The 24563-nt window shown below is 40.3% G+C and overlaps 1 protein-coding gene across 6 annotated transcripts in view; it reads right to left on the reverse strand.

The window, feature by feature from the left end:
• wdr27 (WD repeat domain 27) overlaps positions 1-24563 on the reverse strand; it is a 491161-nt gene that overhangs the window by 219472 nt on the left and 247126 nt on the right. The window contains exon 24 of one of the 6 annotated variants that reach the window (XM_072580378.1): positions 17897-17970. The exons of the other annotated variants lie outside the window; for them this stretch is intronic. Coding sequence (XP_072436479.1) covers positions 17950-17970 — 21 coding nt within the window. The 3' untranslated portion in view covers positions 17897-17949. Of the gene's footprint in view, positions 1-17896; positions 17971-24563 lie in introns of those variants that run through there. 6 annotated transcript variants of the gene reach the window in all.

Here is a 24563-nt window from a genome sequence, read left to right on the forward strand (position 1 = left end):
CTAAATGATCATTTTGCATCAGTATTTAATGTGGAAAAGGACTTGGAATATATAGAATGTAGGGAAATAAATGGTGGCATCTTGGAAAATGTCCACATTACAGACGAGGAAGTGCTTGGATATCTTGAAACGCATAAACATGGATAAATCCCCAAGACCTGATCAGGTGTATCCAAGAACTCTGTGGGAAGCTAGGGAAAGGATTGCTAGACCTCTGATATATTTGTATCATCGATAGTCACAGGTGAGGTGCCGGAATACTGGAGGTTGGCTAACGTGGTGCCACTGTTTAAGAAAGATGGTAAGAACAAGCCAGGGAACTATAGACCAGTGAGCCTGATGTCGGTGATGGGCAAGTTGTTGGAGGGAATCCTGAGGGACAGAATTCACATGTATTTGGAAAGGCAAGGACTGATTAGGGATAGTCAGCATGGCTTTGTACGTGGGAAATCATGACTCACAAACTTGGTTGAGTTTTTTGAAGAAGTAACAAAGAGGATTGATGAGGGCAGAACAGTAGATGTGATCTATATGGACTTTAGTAAGGTATTCGATAAGGTTCCTCGTGGGAAACTGGTTAGCAAGGTTAGACCTCATGGAATACAGGGAGAACTAGCAATTTGGATACAGAACTGGCTCAAAGACTGATTTCACTGATCCAGAGGCCCAGGCCAAATATTCATGGGCTCAAATCCCATCATGTTGGCTCGAGGAATGGAAAAAAGGTCATGTAGTGTGTCCCTACCAATCTGCTTTCACATCCTCCTGCCCCAGAGGTGTATCATGTCTGAACAGGTTGATTAAACTAACTACGAGGAAGCACTTACTGACACAGGAGGACAGCAAAGTCATGAGATGTATATCTATGAAATTTATCTCTGAATAAATCCTTTCCTACTAAATACTGGCTTCTCTCCTCACGAACTGGTTATTAGGAGTGTAGCACAAAGAACCAGAGAAGAATGAAGACAGTCCCAGAGATGCAACAATAGAGCATTGTCCTTCTGTGCCATTTTCAGGGTACTTCTAATCAATTTGCATCAGGCAAAGGGTTGATATTAGTCTCTAACACTAATTTCAGTATTAATATTGAGAAGAATTCAACACGTGCAGTGTTATCTTACTTTGTCTCAGTACCAGAAATATGTGCATCAGTTCTTCCTAAAAGAGACGTCCCCAAATCAATATTCCAACCCACATGGATGTTTTACCCATAATTTATTAGATTTTGGGACAAATTGGAAAGGACAACAGTCATTCCTTCCAGAAAACCATCTAGTTGCAGAATGAGTAACTATATACCCGTATAGGAAACAGGAGCAAGAATAGACCATTCAGCTCATCAAGTCTTCCCTGTCATTCAACTATATCATGTCTGATCTTCTACCCCAATAGCATTTTCTTACACTACCCCTCATTCCATGATGTCTTTAACATCTTGAAACTTATTAACCATCATCTTGAATATACTTAATAACTGACTGTCCACAGAAATCTGGGTGGAGAGTTCAAAAGATTCAACATTGCCTAAGTGAAGAAACTCTTCCTCATCCTAGTCCTAAATGGCTTATCTCTTTCTGAGACCGTGTCCCCTGATCCTAGAGTCCACCTGCCAGAGAAACATCCTTCCTGCATCTATCCCATCAAGTCTTGTAAGAATTTTGCAAGTTTCTATGCGATCACCTTTCCTCCTTCTAAACTCTATAAAATAGAGGCCCATTCTTTTCAATCTCTCCTCATAGGCTAATCCCACCATCCCAGAATCAGTTTGATGAAATCTTTATGCACTTCTTTACAGAAAGTATACCCTTCCTTAGGTAAAATGACTGAAATCTTTTGTGAGTTTACCTCTGAGTCTTTCACCTGATGCAGTAACGCTTTTCAGTCCCTGTATCTAAAGAAACACATATCGGCATTGGAGGCAGCACAGAACAGGACCACTAGGTTCATGCTGAGCATGGAAGGATGGGAGGTTCAGCAAATTGTGCTTGTACTCATTGGAATGTAGAAGAATAAGAGGAGACTTTATTGAAACATATGTAAGATTCTTAGGGGGCTTGATATGTAGATGTTGAGAGGTTGCATCCTCTTCTGAGCCTCCTGACCTGGCATAGCACCATCCTGGCCTGGCATAGCAGCCTCCCGTGGCATCCTCCCGGCATGGCATGGTGGCCTCCCAGCATGACATAGTGGCCTCCCCAGCTGGTGCAGTGGCCTCAAGGGGTGGCGTCTTCTTGGCCCAGCGAGGCAGTCTGAAGCAACCTCCCAGCCTTATGATCTTCAAGGTGAAGCCCGGCATGGTCTGGAGCCAGGGTCCAGTGCAGACTGGAGGCTAGTTGCCACCGTTGTATGGATTGGAAAAGGGCAGTTCCACATATTTATTTCTGCAATACTGGCCATTTCATTTCTATATTAACTAAAGAAGCTGTGCCGAGGTACCTTTGTACCTAAGGTGGCACTGTAAGTGGCAACATATGAACTTAAACTGTACTCTTTTGAGTATATGGGATAATAAAGCTCATTCATTCATTCATTCATATAGGCTAGCTGATCAGATGGACTGAACAGTGACAAATAGAATTTAATCCTGAAAAGTGAAAGGTGATGTAATTTGGGAGGACCCGGGAGTACACATTTAACTGTAGGACCTGAGGATCAGAGGAACCTCAGTGCACTTAAAGACGGCAGAACAGAAAAAATAAAAAATAAAAAAAATGAAAAATAAGGTGGTTATCAGGGCATACAAGGTCATGATGGAGCTTAAACAACATTAGTTAGGCCACAGCTGGAGTACTGTTTGCAGTTCTGGTCACAATACAACAGGAACGATGTGATTCCAATGGAGGAGATGCTTAGAAGATTCACTCGGATGTTGCCTGTGCTGGAGCAATTCCACTTGGAAGAGAGACTAGAGAGACTGGGATTGTTTTCTTTAGAGCAGAAAAGACTGAGCGGACCCTGATGGAGGTGTACAAAGTTATGAGGGGCACAGATAGAGTAGGTGGGATAGTACAGGGCCAATAACTAGGTGGCACAGTTTCAATGTTAGGAGCAGGAGGTTCAGAGGGGTTATGAGAAAAAGAGGCAGATGGTTATCTGGAATTCACTGCCTAAAATGATGGTTGAGACAGGAACCTTCAAGACATTTACAAAGCATTTAGATGAGCACTTGAAACACCATAGCATACAAGGCTATGGGCCAAATGTTGGAAAATGGGATTAGAATAAATAGATGCTTAATGATTGATGCAGACAAAATGGGCCGAAGGGCCTTTTGCTATGCTGTTAAAAACCTATGACACTAGAGACAATACTCCTGGTGTAGTCTGACAAACTACTATGCAACTGTAACAAGATATAGTATAAGCTAAATGCGTGCTTTGTTGTCATACTATCCAAACCTGTAAAATAACTATGTTATACTTCTTATGAATAATGTAATAAACCTATTTCGTTAAAACTATCCTTAGATAATTGAAATTTCTGCTCAATTGTCTCAATTCTTGAGACAAAAATATGTTCTTGATGAAACATAACAGACTGTATAGAGTAGATAATACTATAATTTTGTATTGGTTACGTGATATTTTAAATCAGTATATTCAACTGTAGCCTACGTCTTACTGAATATTATCTATAACTATATGTCATTGCATTTTGCCACTGTAATTTTCAGAAATGAAAGCCTACAGTAGTATTAAAAACAAGGCAACTGGCAGTTTCTTCACTGGTTAAATCTCATTTATGGAATTTGGGTTCACTCCCAACTTCAACTACAATCACACTGACAATCCAATAAAAAGCTAGTTTTGTATATATAGCTGTTTTTAATTTCATCTTTTAATTTTGCATCACTAAATCATAGAATCATACAGCATCAAAAAATGCCATTTGGCAAATTGCATTAAAGACAATATCCTGGATTTCTCAGTCAATGGCAAAGGAATGGTATTTGACATTGACTTCCCTGATGACTATAAGCACTGTGTGGGCTTTTGAGCAGAGAGTAGCTCTGATCCAGCACGTTTTCCTCATCAGGGCAAATGTGAGCACAACAAATAAAGATCAGTCTCTTCTTACATTCAGTCTGAAATAACTTCACTGAGACATGCAGAGTCGAAACCAAGAATGATAAAGCGCCAAATATACATTCTAGTCAAATCAAGTATAGGAAGTTAAATAAAGATCAGAAAGACTAGTGTCAGTTAGAATGAGAGAAAAATCCTCCAACCTTTCTTAATCTCTACAGGAATAAGTCTTCACACTTTTAACGTGAAATTTTCAGGGTCAGAGAGGTTATATATATAAGTAATTATACCTATCACACTGTTGAAAATTCAAATACTCCTGCATGTAGAGGCCGAAACTCTTCCCAGCATCATTAGTGGGAAACTAGTAAACAAGTACCTGACGTTCATGCCAAAACATTGACTTCCATGCTGAGTCCATCAGCAAGAAACAGTGCACCTTATAAAGGAGCTGGATATCTCTGACTAACTTCTGGATTTCCATATTTAAATGAGCAGAATAGTGGCACTTGGTGCCAAATTTATTCCCCCAGAACAGTAAGTGCTGTTAATTTTGCATTTCATGAAAGCAGAGTCCTTGAATATTTCTAAGGCAGAGGTAGATAGATTCTTGGTGAGTAAGAAGGTGAAATGTTATTAGAGTAGACAGGAATGTGAATTTGAATGTGGATAATCAGATCAACTGTTATCTTGTTAAGTGTCAGTGAAGGAGTGAGGGGGCTGTCGCTCGTGCAAAATTTATCCATAAATTTAAGAATCACCTTTAGCAGAACAATTCTGGAATTCCCAAATAAATGGTATCACTACCATTTAACAATGTAATTCAAACAAAATATCTAGGACTCAAGTATTTTAGCTGTAGATCACTGAAAATGGATTTACAACAAAACTAACAATCCAGTGTAACATCAAGTAAATGTATGATTTCACATGCTCCCTCTGAGGGATGTAAAACATCCAATGACTTTGTGAGAAGAAGACCACAGAAGTTACACACAATGTCCGCTCAATATTCTTAATCCTCAACAACTAACACTGAAAATCACATTGTTGTAAAAACTGAAAGAACAGTGGATGCTGTAAATCAGAGACAAAAATAGAAATTTTGAGTTCTGAGGAAGGATCACTTGACCCGAAATGTTAACTCTGATCTCCCTTCACTGATGCTGCCAGACCTGCTGAGCTTTTCCACCAAGTTCTATTTTCATACTGTCTGTGTTGTTGTACTGCGCACACACTGGCTGCCATTTTTCTACCATTCCAACAGGCTAACATTTGAAGATGATTTACACCGGTCTTAGGAGAGTTGTTGGGAAAACAGTAATGTCACTGGGCCAGCACACCAGAAGCTCAGGCTAATACTCTGCTCGAGGTCAAAGTCTATCACTGCAGATGGTGAAATTCAATTTTTAAAAAATCTCAAACTAAAAGCCAGCCTTAAGAACGATGACCATTAAACTGTTATTCATCATCATAAAATTCCATTTCGTTTACTTTAGCCCTTTACGGAAATAAATTGCCATCCTTAGCTGGTCTGTCCTAGAAACTGCCCTCTGAAATGGCCTAGCAAGTTTAAAAGCAATTATGAAAAGGTTCCAAATGCCAGTGATGCCCACATCCCATGAAAAAATTGCATTTAAGTTTAATTGATTATAAAGCACTTTTTAAGTGCTTGAAGTTGTGAAAAGCAATAGATGAAAGTATCTTTGTTGTTGATTCCATCATTAGCAAACAACCCATCTCACTGGGTTAAAAAATGAAGCCTGTATGTCTGCAGGAACTCATACAAACTCAAAATAATTCATCTTCAAATTTACATTATTATGTTTGTGCCAAGCTAAGGGAGAATATTATGACTTTCAACAAAATTGGCAGCAATTTTGTCTGCCGTTCTAAGATTAGTTCTAGGCTCAAGGGAGGGAAAAAAATTGTACAATTCTGCTGCAATTGTTTGCAACCAGCAACCTCTGGTGCATGAACACATCCATTCTTGATTACAGGAAGATTTTCTTTTGTCATCTGCAATACAAATGCAATATTTAACTGATTGCTGTAAAAGATGATGACTGCATTTGATGTTGAAAAGTGTACAATATAACAGAATGTGTTACTCTGTTGTCAAAAATTTCCTTATATTCCTTATAAAAATTTATAACTCTGCTGTGCCCTGTCCAGGTTCTGGTGAGCCAGGAAATAGTGCCCTGTAGGAGGTCAGTGATACATGAGAAATCAAAATGAATTGGTCACTTCATCCAATTTACAGCAAAGACCAGGAACCAATAGCACCCACATAAAGCAAAGTTATTAAACTTAAAGAAAAATGAACTGCAAAGAAATTCTGAGGAATATAAACTGACACAAACTTAAGGAATTATACTAAATTTAAATGCTCAACTCATTGGAATTTAAGTTGAAGACATCAAGTCACACAGAAAAGCCCTTGATATTCTCTCACCAAACACAATCTTGAAAAGTTAAGCTTTAAATTAAAGAGGTTACCGTCCTGATAGCTCAATGAAATAAGAATTTAATGCATCTCAAAAGAATATTGCAAAAACATCTCACATAGTAAACCAGATTCTTAATTTAATAAAATATTGTAATTTGAATAAAGCGAGGTGAGTTCTGTCACTGGTAATTTTTAAATTCCAGAATGCTCCATTTTTAATTTCTCCATCTCCAAAATATACTTCCAGATTTTTTTCCTTGAAGATTTGAATTCCAACATAAGATTTTCAAACACCTATACCAGCTCGTCCCTCAACAGATACTTCGATTTTGGGACGGAGGACAAGGGGTGTGAATAGAAGTGCAGGAAATGTAGCAGTCATGACCTAGTACCCTGTCAATCATGATGGCAAGATGACACCCTAAGTTTTCAAAAACAGAAGATATCTAGCATTGTTGAAAGTAGCATAGGGCTCCCTTTTGTTCTACCTTCTATCCCAGTAATCACTGTATGTAACAGACCATATTCTACCTTTTCTGCCACCTTGAGTGTAATGCCACAACCAGATACATCTTGCTGTCCCCTTGCCTTTCAGCAATCCAAAGGACCTGTCCACTCCATGACACTGTTCAATCGCCTCCAACACCCTATTGCCTTCCCATTGCACCTTTCAATACAAATTTCAGCGAGTAACACCTGAAATAACCAGTAATATTGGACTCAAAATGCTAACTCTGTTTCTCTCTCCACAGATGCAGCCAGACTTGAGTTTCTCCGACACATTCTGTTATATTTCAGATTTTCCTGCATCTGCAGTATTTTGCTTTAATTAGGTATAACACCTGCCCTTTTAACTCCTCTCTCATCACTGTCCAAGAGTCCAAAAACTGTTTATATGCAAAGGAGCAACTTTTGCAAACTTTGCTCAATTTAATATATAGTATTTGCTGCTCACAATGTGGTCTCCTCTATGCAGAATGTGTGATGCTTTGCAAAAGATTCTTCATTCAGTCTGCAAGCATATTTCGAGCTTCCAGACACACACACATGCACTCACTCACTGACTCTTGGGGCTACACAAAACTGACCCAGACAATGTCTGCCAGATGTTTTTTGTTCCAAGGGTATAGGTTAGAATGGGAGTCATAGTCACAAACTTGGGAAAGAGGTTGCAGAGTATGGAGTATATTCAATGAAAGGCCAATCTTGGTACTCTGGCAATTTGTCAAAGCTCCAAGATTAAAAAGCAAAGAAATAACTCTCTAGCCCTCATTCAGCAACTATTCTCCATGTCCCATTCATGCCAACCTGTGCTCTGCTATGCCCCTCCATTAGACCCTTTATAGCCTCAAAGCTAAGGTAGAGTCAACTCATGCCAAACTACGCCCTGACACATTTTATGCCAACTCACCCTGTATCCATTATGAGCAGACTGCAGGACACTTGCTAAGATTGAATAAAGTTCTTAACTAATTCACTGTTTTAAGTAAACACTCTCAGGGATAAAAGCTATGCGTAACTGTATTCAAATTCCTTTACTACATTACAAATGGAAGCTTTTATGGTCATTTTTTCACTTCAAAGACAATAAGCACTTGAGGCTGTCAGTTAGGCTGTGAACTGATAGGCAGCCCATTATGATGATGGCATGTGAAGTCATCACTTATCCCGCAATGACAGCCCTCAGGCTTATGTCAACAGAGAGTGAAATAACAAGTACATCTTCTTACCCTTGCAAAATATGAAGAGCAGGATTTTAAATGCCTTGACAGTTCCTGTTGACAAACCCTCTGAGAACTCTTTCAGTTGCTATAATGAGCCTGCCAGTTCCAGCATGTCTACACACTTTTTGGGTATGTTATGTCCATGTTTAATTATCTAAACAGCACCTTACTTATCCCAAAGGAGAACTGATCTCCAACAGACAAGCCCAAGGAACATATCAAAAAGGCTACCTGGGTTCTTGTAGTGCAATGGTAGTATCCCTACCTTCTTTTTATTCACTTGTGGGACTTGGGCATCACATGGTGGGCAGCATTTATTGCCCGGCCCTATTTGCCCTTGAAAAGATAGTGGTGAGCTGCCTTCATGAACCGCTGCAGTCCATGTGCTGTAGGTAGATCCACAACATCCTTAGGGAAAGAATTCCATGATTTTGACCCAGTGACAAAGAAGAAATGTTGATATATTTCAAACTTAGAATGGGGAGTGGCATGGAGGGGAGCTTGCAAATGGTGGTGCTCCCAGGTTTCTGCTGCCCTTGTCCTTTGGGATGGAAGTGGGCGTTGGCTTGAAAAGAGCTGAATTTCTGCAGTGTGTCTTGTAGGTAGTACACACTGCTGCTACTGAGCACCAGTGATGGAGGAAGATGATGTTTGTGGATGTGATGACAATCAAGCAGGCTGCTTTGTCCTGGATGCTGTCAAGCTTCTTGAAGGTTGTTGGAGTTGCTATCATCCAGGCAAGTGGGGTGTATTCCATCACACTCCTGCCTTAATCCTTGTAGATGGTGGACAGGCTTTGGGGAGGCATGACATGAGCTACTTGTCGCAGTATTCTTAGCCTCTGACACACTCTTGTAGCCATTATATTTATATGTCAAATCCAATTGAGCTTCTAGTCTACGTTAATTCTCAGGATGTTGACAGTGGGGAATTCAGTGATGGTAATGAAAGGGAAGGGACAGTGATTAAGTATTCTCTTATTGGACATGGTGTTTTCAAGCTTTACAAATCAAAATCGCCTTTATGCGCTGACTCTTGTCTAAGAGAATACTTCTATACAGTAACATTTGTTTTATTCAGCATGCACCAGGAATGTGTGGTGCCAGTAAATCAAAACTGCCAGTGAACAGGATTTCACAGCAACAATGCCCTGACTACCAATTCCCCCCCACTTCCTCTCATCAGCTTCTTAGCTGTATGATTAAACAGAGTAAACTACACAGTTGCCCCAATAATCTCACTGAAGTTAATGAGTTGATTTCTATAATATTACAAACTTGTTTGATGTGCTCTGTCCTTGAGTGCCATCTACTCCCATTGAATTCCTAGAAATGAGTGTTTTAACCTCGCAGCTGACTCCAATAACCTGACTTAAGTTAATTTTTCAAAAGTCGAGAGTGTGGTGCTTGAAAAACACAGCAGGTCAGGAAGCATCCAAGCAGCAGGAGAATCAATGTTTTAATCCTGATGAAGGGCTTTTGCCCGAACCGTCGATTCTCCTGCTTCTCAGATGCTGCCTGACCTGTTGCGCTTTTCCAGCACCACTCTCTCGACTCTAATCTCCAGCATCTGCAGTCCTCACTTTCTCCTAGTTAACTTTTCAGAAGTCTAATTTTATAATTCTCTTGCGCTTCCTGTCCTCAAGAGCCAAACTATGGCAGAACAGTCCTCAATGAATTGATTTTCAAAGAAAGAGGATGCAACAGTTTGAATTCAGAAATTTAAGACAATGGGAGTCTTTTCATTGTTACCAGATGACATGAATTGGACTGTATAGAGAAGATTAAGAAACAACGATTAATAGGCTGAATCAATTGCACCATGTTCAAAGAATTTGGACTGAACCTTACCAGAAATTAGAGGGTATCAGTTTCATTGAGGGTTTCCCTCCGTAAGGCCTAAGTCCGTTTTCTTATGCAATCATCTCAAACTCACCTTATTAACAACCCGGGATGCCTATCTTGTCCAAAGTTAACCTGATTCTCCCACTCATAATCTTTAAAAGACCATTGCCCACTTGTCATATGCTGACAGATGGAACTGCCCTTCACAATTAGAGACATTGGCAGATCAGTGGAAATTGGCTTGTTGCTTTGCAGAGCTGAAGGTGGTATACGGGAGAGGGGTGTTGTCTTTCCAGGACCAGCAGAGGAGGCCACGACAACAGACAGTACCAATCTCATCTGAAGTTGCCACTCAGGCCAGCATCATTTCCACGGTCCAGAAGGATGTGAAGCAATGTCAAAAATATCAATGACCACTTCACTCTGCTAGGGTAAAGGTCTGTTTCTGTGCTGAATGACTCTATGATTGTACATTGCAATTTTAGACTCACTCTTATCACTACTACTACACCTATCTCCCCCAAGGCTCATGGTTTACCACTGTCACTATTACAAACATCTTTCCTCATTTCCTCTGGTCCAACCCATTCCCTACCCAACTAATCTTATATTGCCTCTATGCTGCCTAATCACTCACTTTAGACACCTCATCACCTATTCTGCACCTACACAGAACTGCCATCCACTGTCATCTGACTGAATCTCTCCACCTCTCTCATTCTTGGAGAAAACAGCCCATAAACAGGGCAGAACCAGCCAGGACAGGTGATGGCATGACCAACATTTAGCTCCTCACCCCTTACAAGGAGAAAATTATGGCACTGACTAGCTTAGCCTCTTATTGATGGTGAAAACTCAAACATCAACATTCCCTTCTTGGTGGTCCTCCCCGTCAGCCCCTGGGAGGCTTTGAATATCCCAAAGTCCCCAGATAACTCATCTGTTTAAACCTAACTAAATATGCCTCAGTTGAAGCCAAGGTCCTGCTGACTCTCTATGAGACACCTCCTGCATTATCTCATTCACTTCCATGCTTCATTGCTCTCCACCCTCTTATTTTAACTTAATTTCTTTTTTTATAATGTTTACATTTGTTATGGTATTTTACCTTCTTCTGACAACTTCTGAAGAAGGTGCCTTCCTCCCGGCCCAGGCCAAGTAACGAGATGGCTTCCGACAACCCAGAATGGTAGTATAGGCCTGGTACCTGGCAGAGCAGTCTCCCAGTGTGGTGGTCTTGTCCAAGAGGGACAGTCTCAGCCCTAGTGGCATCCTTGCTCCAGAGTAGAGGTCTCAACTTGACGTGAAGTTTTCGTCCTTGCTTGAGGCAGCTTTTGGGTCTCCCAACAGCCCAGCATGGAGGTCTAATCCCAGCTTGGAGGTCTCACCTTGGCATAACGGTGTGATCTCGATCCAGCCCTGTGTTGTCGTTTTCACCCAGTTTTGCAGCATACCCTGAACCCAGGAGCCATTAATCGAACTGTGATCAACTTTCCACTGTATAAGACTTTCCACTGTATTTTGTTTTGCAAAACTTTATGTGACAATAAATTGCTGTTCTATTCTATTGTACTTCCCCCATCTACTATTATAATCCTTTCTGCAACTGAACATCTGGCTTCAATCCCCACGATGAAGTTCCCCACAATGAAGATTCCCAGCCTCCGTCCCACGGCAGTGATACACAGTAACTCCCCTTTGACTTTTAGTTGATGAGTCCCCAGGACTGACTGTAGCATATCCTTTGAGCAACCTGGCCAGACAGCCTCAAACAATGACTGACCAAATCTCTAAGCGATATCTGTACAATTCTTCGACTGTCTTCCCACACAACCTAAAACTTGGTTGCATTGCACCCGCAGGACTGACTGTGCCTCAATCCTGGGCAATAGAGCATGGAACCCTGACCCTGACTGCCCCAACTGGCCAACTGACCGTGTCCAAGCCCCTGGAATGATACCAAACGGCAGCCCTCGACTTTCTGTGCCAAGACACCCTGCCTGAAGGATGTGTCCTTGAATTTGGCTGAGGACTACTCCCCTTAGATTTTGAGACATTGCTTTTCGCTTGAAACACATGTAGTGACTTTAATGTATATACGGCTGGCATATGAAGCAGGTTAACGCTGATGTAGCACCGTGTCACACAGCATCATGTCCACTTCTTTGACTGATTACTGCTGGCAAGCATAACAAGTTGTTAGACTTTGTGTCTGCAATAAACGGCAAGGCGAGAAGAAGTATTTTGGGTCTTTAAGCTCTGGCAGAGAGGCCAAAATGTAAAAAGGCTAGCCAAGGCATGGCAAGGCAGGGCAGGAATGCTGTAATTGTCACAGAAGAAATAAAGTGATTGAATACTAAGAAAGCAAGCTATTGAACCTTGAATGTTGCCTGGTCCAGTCCAAGCATCAGGTGAATGGCACTGCAGCAATTCCAGTGAGAGGTGCTGGTGTGCTCCAAAGTGCAGCAGTGAGCTTTATTCCTCATGAAGGGCTTTTGCCCGAAATGTCAATTTCGAAGCTCCTTGGATGCTGCCTGAACTGCTGTGCTCTTCCAGCACCACTAATCCAGAATCTGGTTTCCAGCATCTGCAGTCATTATTTTTACCTCAGTGAGACTTAGTAACCTACTGTAGGTGGATAGGAGATCAGCCATAATGGGGTCAGGCTGGTAGTTATGATATACCATCACCTGTGGAGGTGGATTGCACTCCTCATGGATTTTGCCCTGAGATACTGGCAGCCAAGGTGGAGGTCCAGAACAGTCAGCAGTCTGGAGTCTGCAGGTAACTGCACTAACTTTCAAGTCATAAATTCTTTTGTGTCTATCTGGCAGGTTGGCGAATGGGAAACTTCATATTTTAAGAGGCGAGATTAAGTAATAATGAGCGATAATCGCTGTTAAATAGGGCTCTAACTGCTCACGAGCAAGCATCACATCTCAATGTCAGGGAATTGGTCGGAAAATGCGACTTTTTCGTCTGGATGCCAAAAAGGGCCTCACTCAACATCGCACCCAATTTTCCTAAATTTCACACCTTATCATTTAGGGCCTGTGAAATTCCACTGATTGATTCTTTTAAAATAAATCTTGAATTTCTTTTCTCCATTGATTTACTGTATAACTGAAAATCTATTTGGCTCACTCAAATCTCTGGGCCTTTGCAAATAAGCATTTTTGTAAATTTCTATTCATTTAGTTTTCCATTACATTCAAAATATTTCTGAAATGATTCAGCTTCAACTCTGACTTACTCTTATAAATGGTTTGAAAACAGGGTAATATCACATCGAATGCCAACTATTCAATTTCATGCTCGTCCAAAATTAAAATGGCTTTATCTCTAGCATTCTTCGAATTTGTAACGCAAGGCTGTTAGAACCCCAGGCTCAGAAAGAATGTGTTGCTTATGTCTCCTTCCCAAAGAGAAAACATTTAATCAGCTCAGGCTGAAACTCTATTAAGTGAAGAAATATCCTCCAACTGAAAGAAAGGTGCAATGGTTTTAATAAAAGGAACTAGTTCAAAGGGATAAAGGAAAACGTGCATTGAATGTGCATGTTCAAGCCTGAGATAGACAGATTTTTGAAATCTAAGGGAGTCAAGGGTTATGAGGAACAGCCAGAAAAGTGGAAATGTGGCCAAGATCACATCAACTGTGATCTATTGAATGGCAGAGCAGGCTCAAGGGGTCGTATGGCCTATTCCTGCTCCTACTTTTTATGTATGATCTGAATAGAAGGACGGTGAAGAGAATTTGAACTGAAGCCAGCACATCCATAAAAGTCTATAAAAAGTGTAATTCAATATTTAAAAGGATGGAGGAAATTCAATACATGGTTGTACTAAAGATAATAACTGTTAAGGTGAAACACTTATGTGACAAAGAAGACATCAATGAAATATCAAGCCAAGAAAACCCAAGTAATTGAGTTTTTAAAAAGACTTCTGGTGAAATGAGCACACCATATACCTTCCTTCCTCGTCCTTTGAGGTGGACAGGGTCACAGGTTTGAGAATTGCTCGACAGCCATGGCACCAGACATTAAGTAAAGTACTATTTAAATTAGGAAAATACTGCTGCTTTCCTAGGAAAAGAGATTCAGGTCCAGAGAAAAAAGAAAAGGTGGTCAAGATTGATGTGCAGGAATTGACCCAATACAGCTCTAGGTAAAAACAATGACTGCAGATGCTGGAAACCAGATTCTGGATTAGTGGTGCTGGAAGAGCACAGCAGTTCAGGCAGCATCCAAGTAGCTTCAAAATCGACATTTCGGGCAAAAGCCCTTCATCAGGAATAAAGGCAGTGAGCCTGAAGCGTGGAGAGATAAGCTAGAGGAGGGTGGGGGTGGGGAGAAAGTAGCATAGAGTACAATGGGTGAGTGGGGGAAGGGATGAAGGTGATCTATAGTTCTGGAATTCAATCCATAAACTCTACATTCACAATGTTCCTTAAATTCACCAAATCAGAAAAAATACACATAAATCATGTGTTCCATGTGTTACACTGCAACTTTTGCAAAAATTCAAAGAAGTAAGATAAAAATGAAATCGAAACACCAATTGAATGGACAACAGTTGAATTTTAGAAGTAGGAAAGGAACAGACAAAGGTATGTCCAATTTGAGGATGGTCTGTTAATGAGCAATAAAATTAGATAGAAAAGTGCATCTTGATTTTCAGGATTACCAAAAAGTGCATAACTCTATATTGGGAATGGCTTCATGCATGTTGTCTGCACCACTTTATGGGAGATGAGATGGGCTGTAAAATTGAAATGACAGATTTTCACTCTCTTTGTGTTGGGTTTGCAGCCTTGGGCTTTGTTTTGAGGAACAGGAGTATACCATTTAGTCTTTTAGGCTCAATTTTGGCAGGAGCCTCCTGCATGGTCTTTTCAGATTTTCATGCATACATGAAGGCCTTTCTTAATTATCACAGCAGCTTGCATTAACATAGCACTTTTAACACATATGACACATCCCGAGGAGATTCACAGCAATGAAGGATCCAAAGGAAGGGATGCAGCCAAAGTTTAGTCAATGGGGTGGGTTTTAAAGGAGGGTCTTAAAAGAGGGTTCTACATTTGGGTAGGCTGCACAGACTATTATGTGAATATGAGCAAGACATTAGAAAGGAACAGAGGAGACTGAGTGGGAGAAATTGTGGCAAATTAAAAGCAAGTAAATGTGAAGTAATGCCTACATGATGTATAATCTAAGCAAGTCAAACCAGAATATTTTTCAAATAACGAGAGACTAGAAGCTGTGGATAAACAAATGGATTGGGTGTCTAGTAAAGAAATAATTAAAAATTGGTGCATAAGTACAAAAAGTAATCAAAAAGGCTAATGAAATGCTGACTTCAATCTCAAGGGAGTTGGAGCGTCAAGTAAAGGATTTATATTTCCATTGTACAGCCACTTGGTCAAACTACTTAGAGTGTACTCTGTTCATGCAAAGGAAACTGCAACCTCAGATGCATGTATTAACCTTGGAGGATCAAATGGTGCATCATCAGAATGATTACAGGGTCTCGGGAATTCAATTATCAGAAAAGGTTGCACATGCTCGGTTAGTATCCCACGAGTTCATAAGATTAACAAACAATAAACTGTGCTTAAAATGACAAAGAGATTTGATAGGGAACATATTGCAAAACATTTTTTTCACATGGGAATCCACAGCAGAAGGTATAACTTGCAAATTGGAGCAAGACCACTTGGGGTGGAATTAGGAGGTACTTTTGCAGACAATTGGTGGTAGAAATCTGCAATTCCATAAGGCTGAACATTCAGAAAAGATGGATTGATTTTTGTTGGGTAAGTATATCATGAAATATTGAGCAAAACATGAAAAACAGAGCTGGGTTGGAGTTCATCCACAATCTAATTGAATAAAGGAAAAGGCATGAGGAACTGAATGCTGTTTGTTTTGAATCTATCCAGAAACTTTTTAACTCTGCACTTCCCTTTAACTTTCATGCACCGAGTGTCTTATTTGTGACACTGGTGCATGCGTTTGGACTGATGGATAATGATGCACATTAATTTTTCGAAGGAAATGTAGACATATTATTGCTGAGGTGGTGGCCCCACCAGTTTTTAACCATTTAGAATTGATGTTAGCATGAAGTTTGAAATGAGCATCGCATCCAATAAGTCAAGATGCTTTCTGCATGAATTTGGCAGATTATGGTCTATCTGGTAGAAACTCAGCTCCTGGTACACATAAGATTGCGGTTATGTGCGGAGTTCTGGCAACAATCTGAGGTACTTTGGAAGACCGCTACATTCGCAGTAGGAACAGCAAGTCTCCTGAGAAGGCCAAACAGGTAAGCATATTTTAAAGTAAAAATTTATCGTGGCCCAGGATGATCAGGTATGCTTCCCCGATGCAAATGGCCAAACACATAGTCAACAATGGGCCAGATTAAGTACAGCAGGTTAGTCCCTTTTCCTGAAGTACATGAGTGAGCTACTTGGATTTTTATGATAGTGCAACAGTTTTGATGGTTGTGTTTCTGATGCTAGATTCAGAAAACTCTGGAACTCTGGGTTTCTTTTGCCTTACAAAAATTATCACTGAAAAAATATTATTGTAGCTGACTGGAGAGGTTAATGATATTAGAGACAACAAAGATAAACATGGCTGTGTAATATAACAGGCAAATATTGATGTATTCATACATCAATTTATATGGACATTGAATTGTTTCGAGACTTGATTCTAGAGCACAGAAGGCACACTGAATGAGCAATATCTTCTACACTAAAATCCTCATTGATGTATGTATTTTCCGAAATAAAATACAACTGTTGGTCCATCAACTTTCTCTGTATTGTCGCCTGACCATCTTATTTTAATGGATGCCACTGCACCTCTTTTTAGATTATCATTTAATACCAGACTGATCAAAAAGATCTTCAATAATAAATTGAAAACAAAATGCATACACAACAGCTTTGAGAACAAAGTGAATTTCTTAATATGGGATCCCTTATAGAATGGGGGTGGGGGGTCGCAGGGAGAGAGAGAATCATTTCCTCTGGTTGCTATTTCTAATAATAATAATTTTTGAACTGGAGGAAACCATCCTTTTAGAAGCTGATAAGATCAGTCTGTTCCTTCAAAATGCTGTATTTTTTCCAGATACAGGAAATCCCTTGGGGTGAGCAATACTTTGATTTACACTATCTTAAGGGATGCTGGTGCTTCAAAGTGCACTTCATGTCCTAATCTGTGGACATGAACCACATTAGGTAATAAAAAGCTTAGAAAGTTTTGAAGAAATAAAGACTTGGGAAATATAATTGGTTCTGAACAGCTATTTCAGTTTTAAGGTTACATTACTGTCATTATCCAGCTAATTTAGAAAAATGTGAATATTTTAACCTTTAAAATATATCTCAACTTCTTCAACTCTTTAATTCAATCAAGATATGATAAACTTCTTAACTCCACTTGTCTTCCATGTGTACTGGCTCCTCATGTCTCAGTTCAACTGTCAGTAATCTTTTCCAACAGTTGCATACCTAAAATGCCACTGCCATTGATTTATCACCAGGTTTGTGTCAGCCTGTTCTTTGAAACTTCATCTACTGTGCAATCGGGAAATTAATTGCCTACGTTTCAAGTTTTTGAAGTCCTATCATTCCTTAAGCAAAAAAGCAAGCCAAATTTAATGCACGGTTTACTCGCAAAAATATTCAATTCCTCTCAGGAACGATGAATTATGACATTTACTATTTATTATAATCATTATCCCAATAAAGTACATGAAAATCCCACCCTGCAACAAATTTAGGAATTTGACTTAAAAAGCAGCAGCATAGGAACAAGGTAAAGATTCACATATTGCTAGATCCTGTCATTTTTCAGAATAGATGAGGCCGGTCTGGGGGGGTTATATTTCTCCCTTGATCTCCTGTAATAAAAAGATCAAAGTGCTAAAAATATTACATTCCAGTAAAGTACAAATACCAAATGCCTGACCAAGTAGGTAGTTTATCACATGCAGTTTCTATATCATCAGATATTATGTTTAAATTGAAATTATTTCAACACTGTTTTCCATTTTCCACAAAATGCCGAAACATAAGAACCATAAGTAAGCAATTGAAAATAAAAGACCATCCAACCCATTAAGCATGCATTTTCCAACAGGTCATAGTCTTTCATTTGCACAGTGCATTATGATTCTGTACTTAATTTCTGTCTGAAATATCTTCACAACTACAGGTAAAGATGAGAAAAATCATTTGATCTATCTCATCCATCAGAAAATTACACCTGCAAACTACCCCATTACAGCCTCCTCTACTCTCTTTGAAGAAGAATTTCTTATTACTAATTCTGCATGAGAACTATTGAACATAGAAATGATACAGTACAGAAGGGGGCCATTTGGCCCAATGTTGACTCAAAGATACCTAGATACCCATACAAATTCCAAAAAAATGGTTAAGACTAAAATGGGCCCTTGAAGACAGAAACAGGGGAATATATTACAGGGAACAAAGAAATAGCAGAAGAATTGAATTGGTATTTCAGATCTGTGTTCACTGGGGAAGACACAAGCAATCTCCCTGAGGTAACAGTGGCTGAAGGACCTGAACTTAAGGGAATTTATATTTGCCAGGAATTGGTGTTGGAGAGACTGTTAGGTCTGAAGGTTGATAAGTCCCTGGGGCCTGATGGTCTACATCCCAGGGTACTGAAGGAGGTGACTTGAGAAATCATGGATGTGTTGGTGATTATTTTCCAAAGTTCGATAGATTCGGGATCAGTTCCTGCGGATTGGAGGGTGGCTAATGTTGTACCACTTTTTAAGAAAGGTGGGAGAGAGAAAGCAGGAAATTATAGACCAGATAGTCTGACCTCAGTGGTGGGAAAGATGCTGGAGTCTATTATAAAGGATGAAATTACGATGCATCTGGATAGTAGTAACAGGACAGGTCAGAGTCAGCATGGATTTATGAAGGGGAAATCATGCTTGACTAATCTTCTGGAATCTTTTGAGGATGTAACTCTGAAGATGGATGAGGGAGATCCAGTAGATGTAGTGTACCTGTACTTTCAGAAAGCTTTTGATAAAGTCCCACATAGGAGGTTAGTGAGCAAAATTAGGGCGCATGGTATTGGGGGCAAGGTACTAACTTGGATTGAAAGTTGGTTGGCTGACAGGAAACAAAGAGTAATGATAAATGGCTCCATTTTGGAATGGCAGGCAGTGACCAGTGGGGTACCGCAGGGATCCGTGCTGGGACCGCAGCTTTTTACAATATATGTTAATGATATAGAAGATGGTATTAGTAATAACATTAGCAAATTTGCTGATGATACTAAGCTGGGTGACAGGGTGAAATGTGAGGAGGATGTTAGGAGATTACAGGGTGACCTGGACAGGTTAGGTGAGTGGTCAGATGCATGGCAGATGCAGTTTAATGTGGATAAATGTATGGTTATCCACTTTGGTGGCAAGAACAGAAAGGCACATTACTACATAAATAGAATCAATTTAGGTAAAAGCGCAGTACAGAGAGATCTGGGCGTTCTTGTACACCAGTCAATGAAGGTAAGCATGCAGGTACAGCAGGTAGTGAAGAAGGCTAATAGCATGTTGGCCTTCATAACAAGAGGGATTGAGTACAGAAGTAAAGATATTCTTCAGCAGCTGTATAGGGCCCTGGTGAGACCACACCTGGAACTGTGTGCAGTTCTGGTCTCCAAATTTGAGGAAAGACATTCTGGCTATTGAGGGAGTGCAGCGTAGGTTCACGAGGTCAATTACTGGAACGGCGGGACTACCTTATGCTGAAAGACTGGCGCGACTGGGCTTGTATACTCTTGAGTTTAGAAGACTGAGAGGGGATCTGATTGAGACATATAAGATTATTAAAGGATTGGACACTCTGGAGGCAGGAAACATGTTTCCGCTGATGGATGAGTGCCGAACCAGAGGACACAGCTTAAAAATACGGGGTAGACCATTTAGGACAGAGATGAAGAGAAACTTCTTCACCCAGAGAGTGGTGGCTGTGTGGAATGCTCTGGCCCAGAGGGCAGTGGAGGCCCAGTCTCTGGATTCATTTAAGAAAGAGTTGGATAGAGCTCTCAAGGATAGTGGAATCAAGGGTTATGGAGATAAGGCAGGAACAGGATACTGATTAAGGATGATCAGCCATAATCATATTGAATGGTGGTGCAGGCTCGAAGGGCAGAATGGCCTATTCCTGCACCTATTGTCTATTGTCTTTTCCTGCACATTGCCCATAGCCTTGCAGCTCACAGCATGTAAGCTGCAAATCCAGGTACTTTTAAAAAATGTTTAGGGTCTCTGCCTTCATCATCAATTCAGGCAGCAAATTCCAGAAACCCACCACCCTCTGTGTAAAAGCATTTTTTCTCACGTTTCCTCAGATCCTTCTGCCACGTAGTTTGAAACTATGACCCCTGGTTTTTTAACTCTCTGCCAAAGGATACAGATTCCTCCTGTCTACTCTATCTCTACCCCTTACAGTTCTGTATACCTCAATCGTGTCACCCCTCAGCCTTCTCTGTTCCAAGGAAAACCACCCCAATTTCTTGATTTCTTCTCATAACTATAATTCTCCAGTCTTGGCAACATTCTCGTAATATTCTTTGCACTTTCTCCAAATCAATTACATCCTTCCTGTAATGTGATTTGCACACAATACTCCAGTTGTGCTCGTGAGTGTCGTACACCAGTGTTTTTAGCTTTTATTAATTTGTACTTGAGCCCTCCAGGCTGAGTATTAAGGTATCGTCTGAAACAGATTTCTTAATTTTCATTTTCTAAACCATTTACTTCCTTAGATTTAACTCAGTAAGTTTGCCTCTTTGTTAGCTCCTGCACCAGAATCTTCTCTTGAACTTCTCTTCAAGGTGGTCATGGAGCTGGGATGTGAATAGCTAATTAGGATGATTACAAGGGAAATTAGCCCATATTTTTCCATGACAATGAGACTTTTTATCTTTATTCTGGGCGGCACGGTGGCACAGTGGTTAGCACTGCTGCCTCACAGCGCCAGAGACCCAGGTTCAATTCCTGCCTCAGGCGACTGTCTGTGTGGAGTTTGCATATTCTCCCTGTGTCTGCGTGGGTGTGCTCTGGTTTCCTCCCACAGTCCAAAAATGCGCAGGTGAGGTGAATTGTCTATGCTAAATTGCCCGTAGTGTTAGGCGAAGGGGTAAATGTAGGGGGTTGGGTTGTGCTTCGGTGGGTCAGTGTGGACCTGTTGGGCCAAAGGGCCTGTTTCCACACTGTAAGTATTCTAATCTAATCAAGATTCATAGGATGAGGGCGTCACTGGCTAGGCCAGCATTTATTGCCCAGAGGGCAGTTGAGAATCAACCAGATTGCTGTGGGTCTGGAAGGCCAGATCAGGTAAGCATGACAGTTTCCTAGTGAACCAAGTAGGTTTTTCCAACAATTGGCAATGGATTCATGGTCATCATTAGACTCTTTATTCCAGATTTTTATTGAATTCAAATTCTACCATCTACCGCAGGGGGACTCGAAGCCGAGTCTATAGAGCATTGTTAACTAGGTCTCTGGATCAATGGGCATGCGATAATACCACTTGGCCGTCCCTTACAAAGGGCCCACAGTTCTCCAGCTGAATCCATTCCCTGGCTGGTGAAAGGGGCAGTTTAACAACTGGAGGTTGGAGTCTCAAACTTCTAATGCAGTTAGGAATTCAATGACAACTACTGTCTGCCTGTTATCACATGCCACTGAGTGATAAAACTTGGGGAGATAGATGACTTAATGAGCATATTCAGTGAAATTTTATCCGCTCCACTGAATCAAATGGTATCTGAGTAGTGACCCTTGATTATTTTCCATGTCCAAGAGAATATAGCCCTGGTAATCTCATATTCTAGCACTAGTCTTTCACTGCCTTTTTGCATTTGCATTGCTCACTTTCGTTTACAAATACCTTGCATTTATAGCAAATGAAGTACCAAACTTCCAATCTAAAAACAATGTCATGGCAAAGACTAACACAGACACAGTGTGAAAACCATAGACAGCTTTCCTATTTTTCATATATTACTCATAAGTTCTCAACAGTGTTGTCCCAGTGGATGATGCACTGCTTTATAAGTCTCAACATAATACCGTTCCCAGTGAACCTTTCCAATTTAGTGATCTTTAACTGCATAAATGTAGTGCAAACCTATGGCTCACCTCTACTTTCTCAAGAACAATTAGGAAAGAGCATTACATGCTGGCCTTACCAACAATTACTATATTGCAAGAATTAATACATAAAACCCATTTTTGTTAATAAAGCAGGGTTATATTTAAAAGCATGTCCCATAAAATGCTGGAAAGTGTCATTGCGCGACCTAAACATAGTTTGATTTCAAGTTCAATTGTCAGTGAATGGTCAATTGCGTGACTTCTAAAAATCAGTGCAGGTCCATATAATTCATTTGGTTTGTAATCGCCCATTTTGATCTCACATTTCGCTTGTGGTATCTTCTTACAACTGACAACTCTGAGTTATTCATGAGACTTCCACACTTACTTCCTCTGACACATTTTGCATGGCTTGATTAGTGCAGTAGCAAGTGCTGCTTGCAGCTTGAATTGTATCTCTGCAAGCATCTCACCAGAAAATATAGCTTGCCTGCAATGACGCGGTCCTTTTTCCCCCCTTGCCCTGAACACTTATCCCGAAACTGATTCTTTTTTTCACTACACAAAGTTAGAAAAGTCAATGTTGGATAAAGATACAGGAGCAGAATTAGCCCATTCAGCCTATTGAGTTTGTGCCGTCATTCAATCATGGCTGATATGTTTCTCAACATCATTCTCCTGCCTTCTCCCAGTAACATTTGTTCACCTTACTAATCAAGAATCTACCTCTGCCTTAAATGCATTCACTGACTTGGCCTACACAGCCTTCTGTGGCAATGAGTTCTACAGATTCACCACCTTCTAGCTGAAGAAATTCCTCCACATCTCACTTCTTTAAGGGTTATCCTTTCTTTGTGATACTTTGCCCTCATGCAGTAGTCTCTCCAACTAGTGAAACAAATTCTCCAGGTCCATTCTATCCAGGTGTCTCAGTATCCTGTGTTATGAGGCAGAGGTCGAACCCCATACGCTCCCTCCACCTAATAACTAAACACCCAGAGAGGCTCACCCCACCACATAATCTGTTAAAAGAAGTGTGAAAAGTGAAATAACTGACCTCTCACCCCCAAACTGTTAAAATGTGGTTAAATAAAATGAAATCCTTTCATTCACTCAATAATCAGCAAGTGACAACTTATTTTTCTAATTCCAACAGTGAACAAATTAACAAAACTGCCAACAAACCTAACAAATCCCCCCAAACTGCTGACTATCTAATGGTATGCTGCTTCAATAAATACAAGTCCCACTTATATACCAAAACAATAGAATTTAGTCTCTCAAAATTACAAGGTTATGTCTTCTGGACTTTTCTGTGACTTCTCCTTTGAGCTTCTTTCAGGAAAGCCTCCTCCTTCGAATGTTTGCGTCAGGAACACCTCTGTCCGCCAAACTCTGATCAGGAATATTATCTAAGAGTGCCACTGTACTTTTAGTCAGATGATAGTTACTCTGAGAGCTGAGAGAGCTAATCTCTTCAGATGGCAGTTTACTCTCTGCTAATTTTCAGATGCCCTCTTCTTTTATACACTTGATGACCTATTAATTTCTTTACAATCTTTTGTCAAAACCATCAGTTTTAAATTTAATTGGTCATTAGTCTCCAAGTGCCTGGTTTAAATTAATTGGCTAAATTTAAAAATCTGTTGTTTTGCCTGCTGACAGTATAGCCTTTTGATACAAATGAGCATCTGCAACTGGCAAGCTGCTGCCCACAGATACTCATTTTTAAATCGTTAACCATAGAAAACATAAAGCACATCATCTTTTAAAGGAACCATGCACTCTTGCCCCTATTATTTTACAAACATGAAATTCTAACATCTTGCCTTGTAATCCACAAATACTCTACCCAACTTCACAACACCTATAAGTTTCATTCAGATCTCCCCTCATCCTCATAACATGATCAAGTACAGATTCAGAGTCCTCAACCACTCCCTCGTATGACAAGCCCTTCAGCCCCAGGATCACTCTTGTAAACCTCCACTGGACTCCCTTAACACATTCTTCTCTTAACACAGCACGTCCTTTCTTGTATACTGATCCCAGAACTGCTTCCAAAATTCTAAATGCAGTCTAATCAGAACCTTATCCAGCCTCAGCAGTACAGCCTCTGCTCTTGCATTCTAGCCCTCTTAAAATTAATGCAAACATTGAATTTGTCTTCCTAACTATCAACTGAACCTACTTATTAACCTTAAGAAAACCCCAAACTACGATTCCTTTAGAGTTTCAGGTTTCCTAAGTCTTTCCCTGTTTCAAAATAGTCTTTCCCTCTATTCTTTCTACCAAGGTGTATAACCTCATATTTTCTGATGTTGCATTCCACCTGCCACTTCTTTGCT

The sequence above is a fragment of the Chiloscyllium punctatum genome, chromosome 11 (assembly GCF_047496795.1).
Source record: "Chiloscyllium punctatum isolate Juve2018m chromosome 11, sChiPun1.3, whole genome shotgun sequence".
Taxonomy (NCBI): Eukaryota; Metazoa; Chordata; class Chondrichthyes; order Orectolobiformes; family Hemiscylliidae; genus Chiloscyllium; species Chiloscyllium punctatum.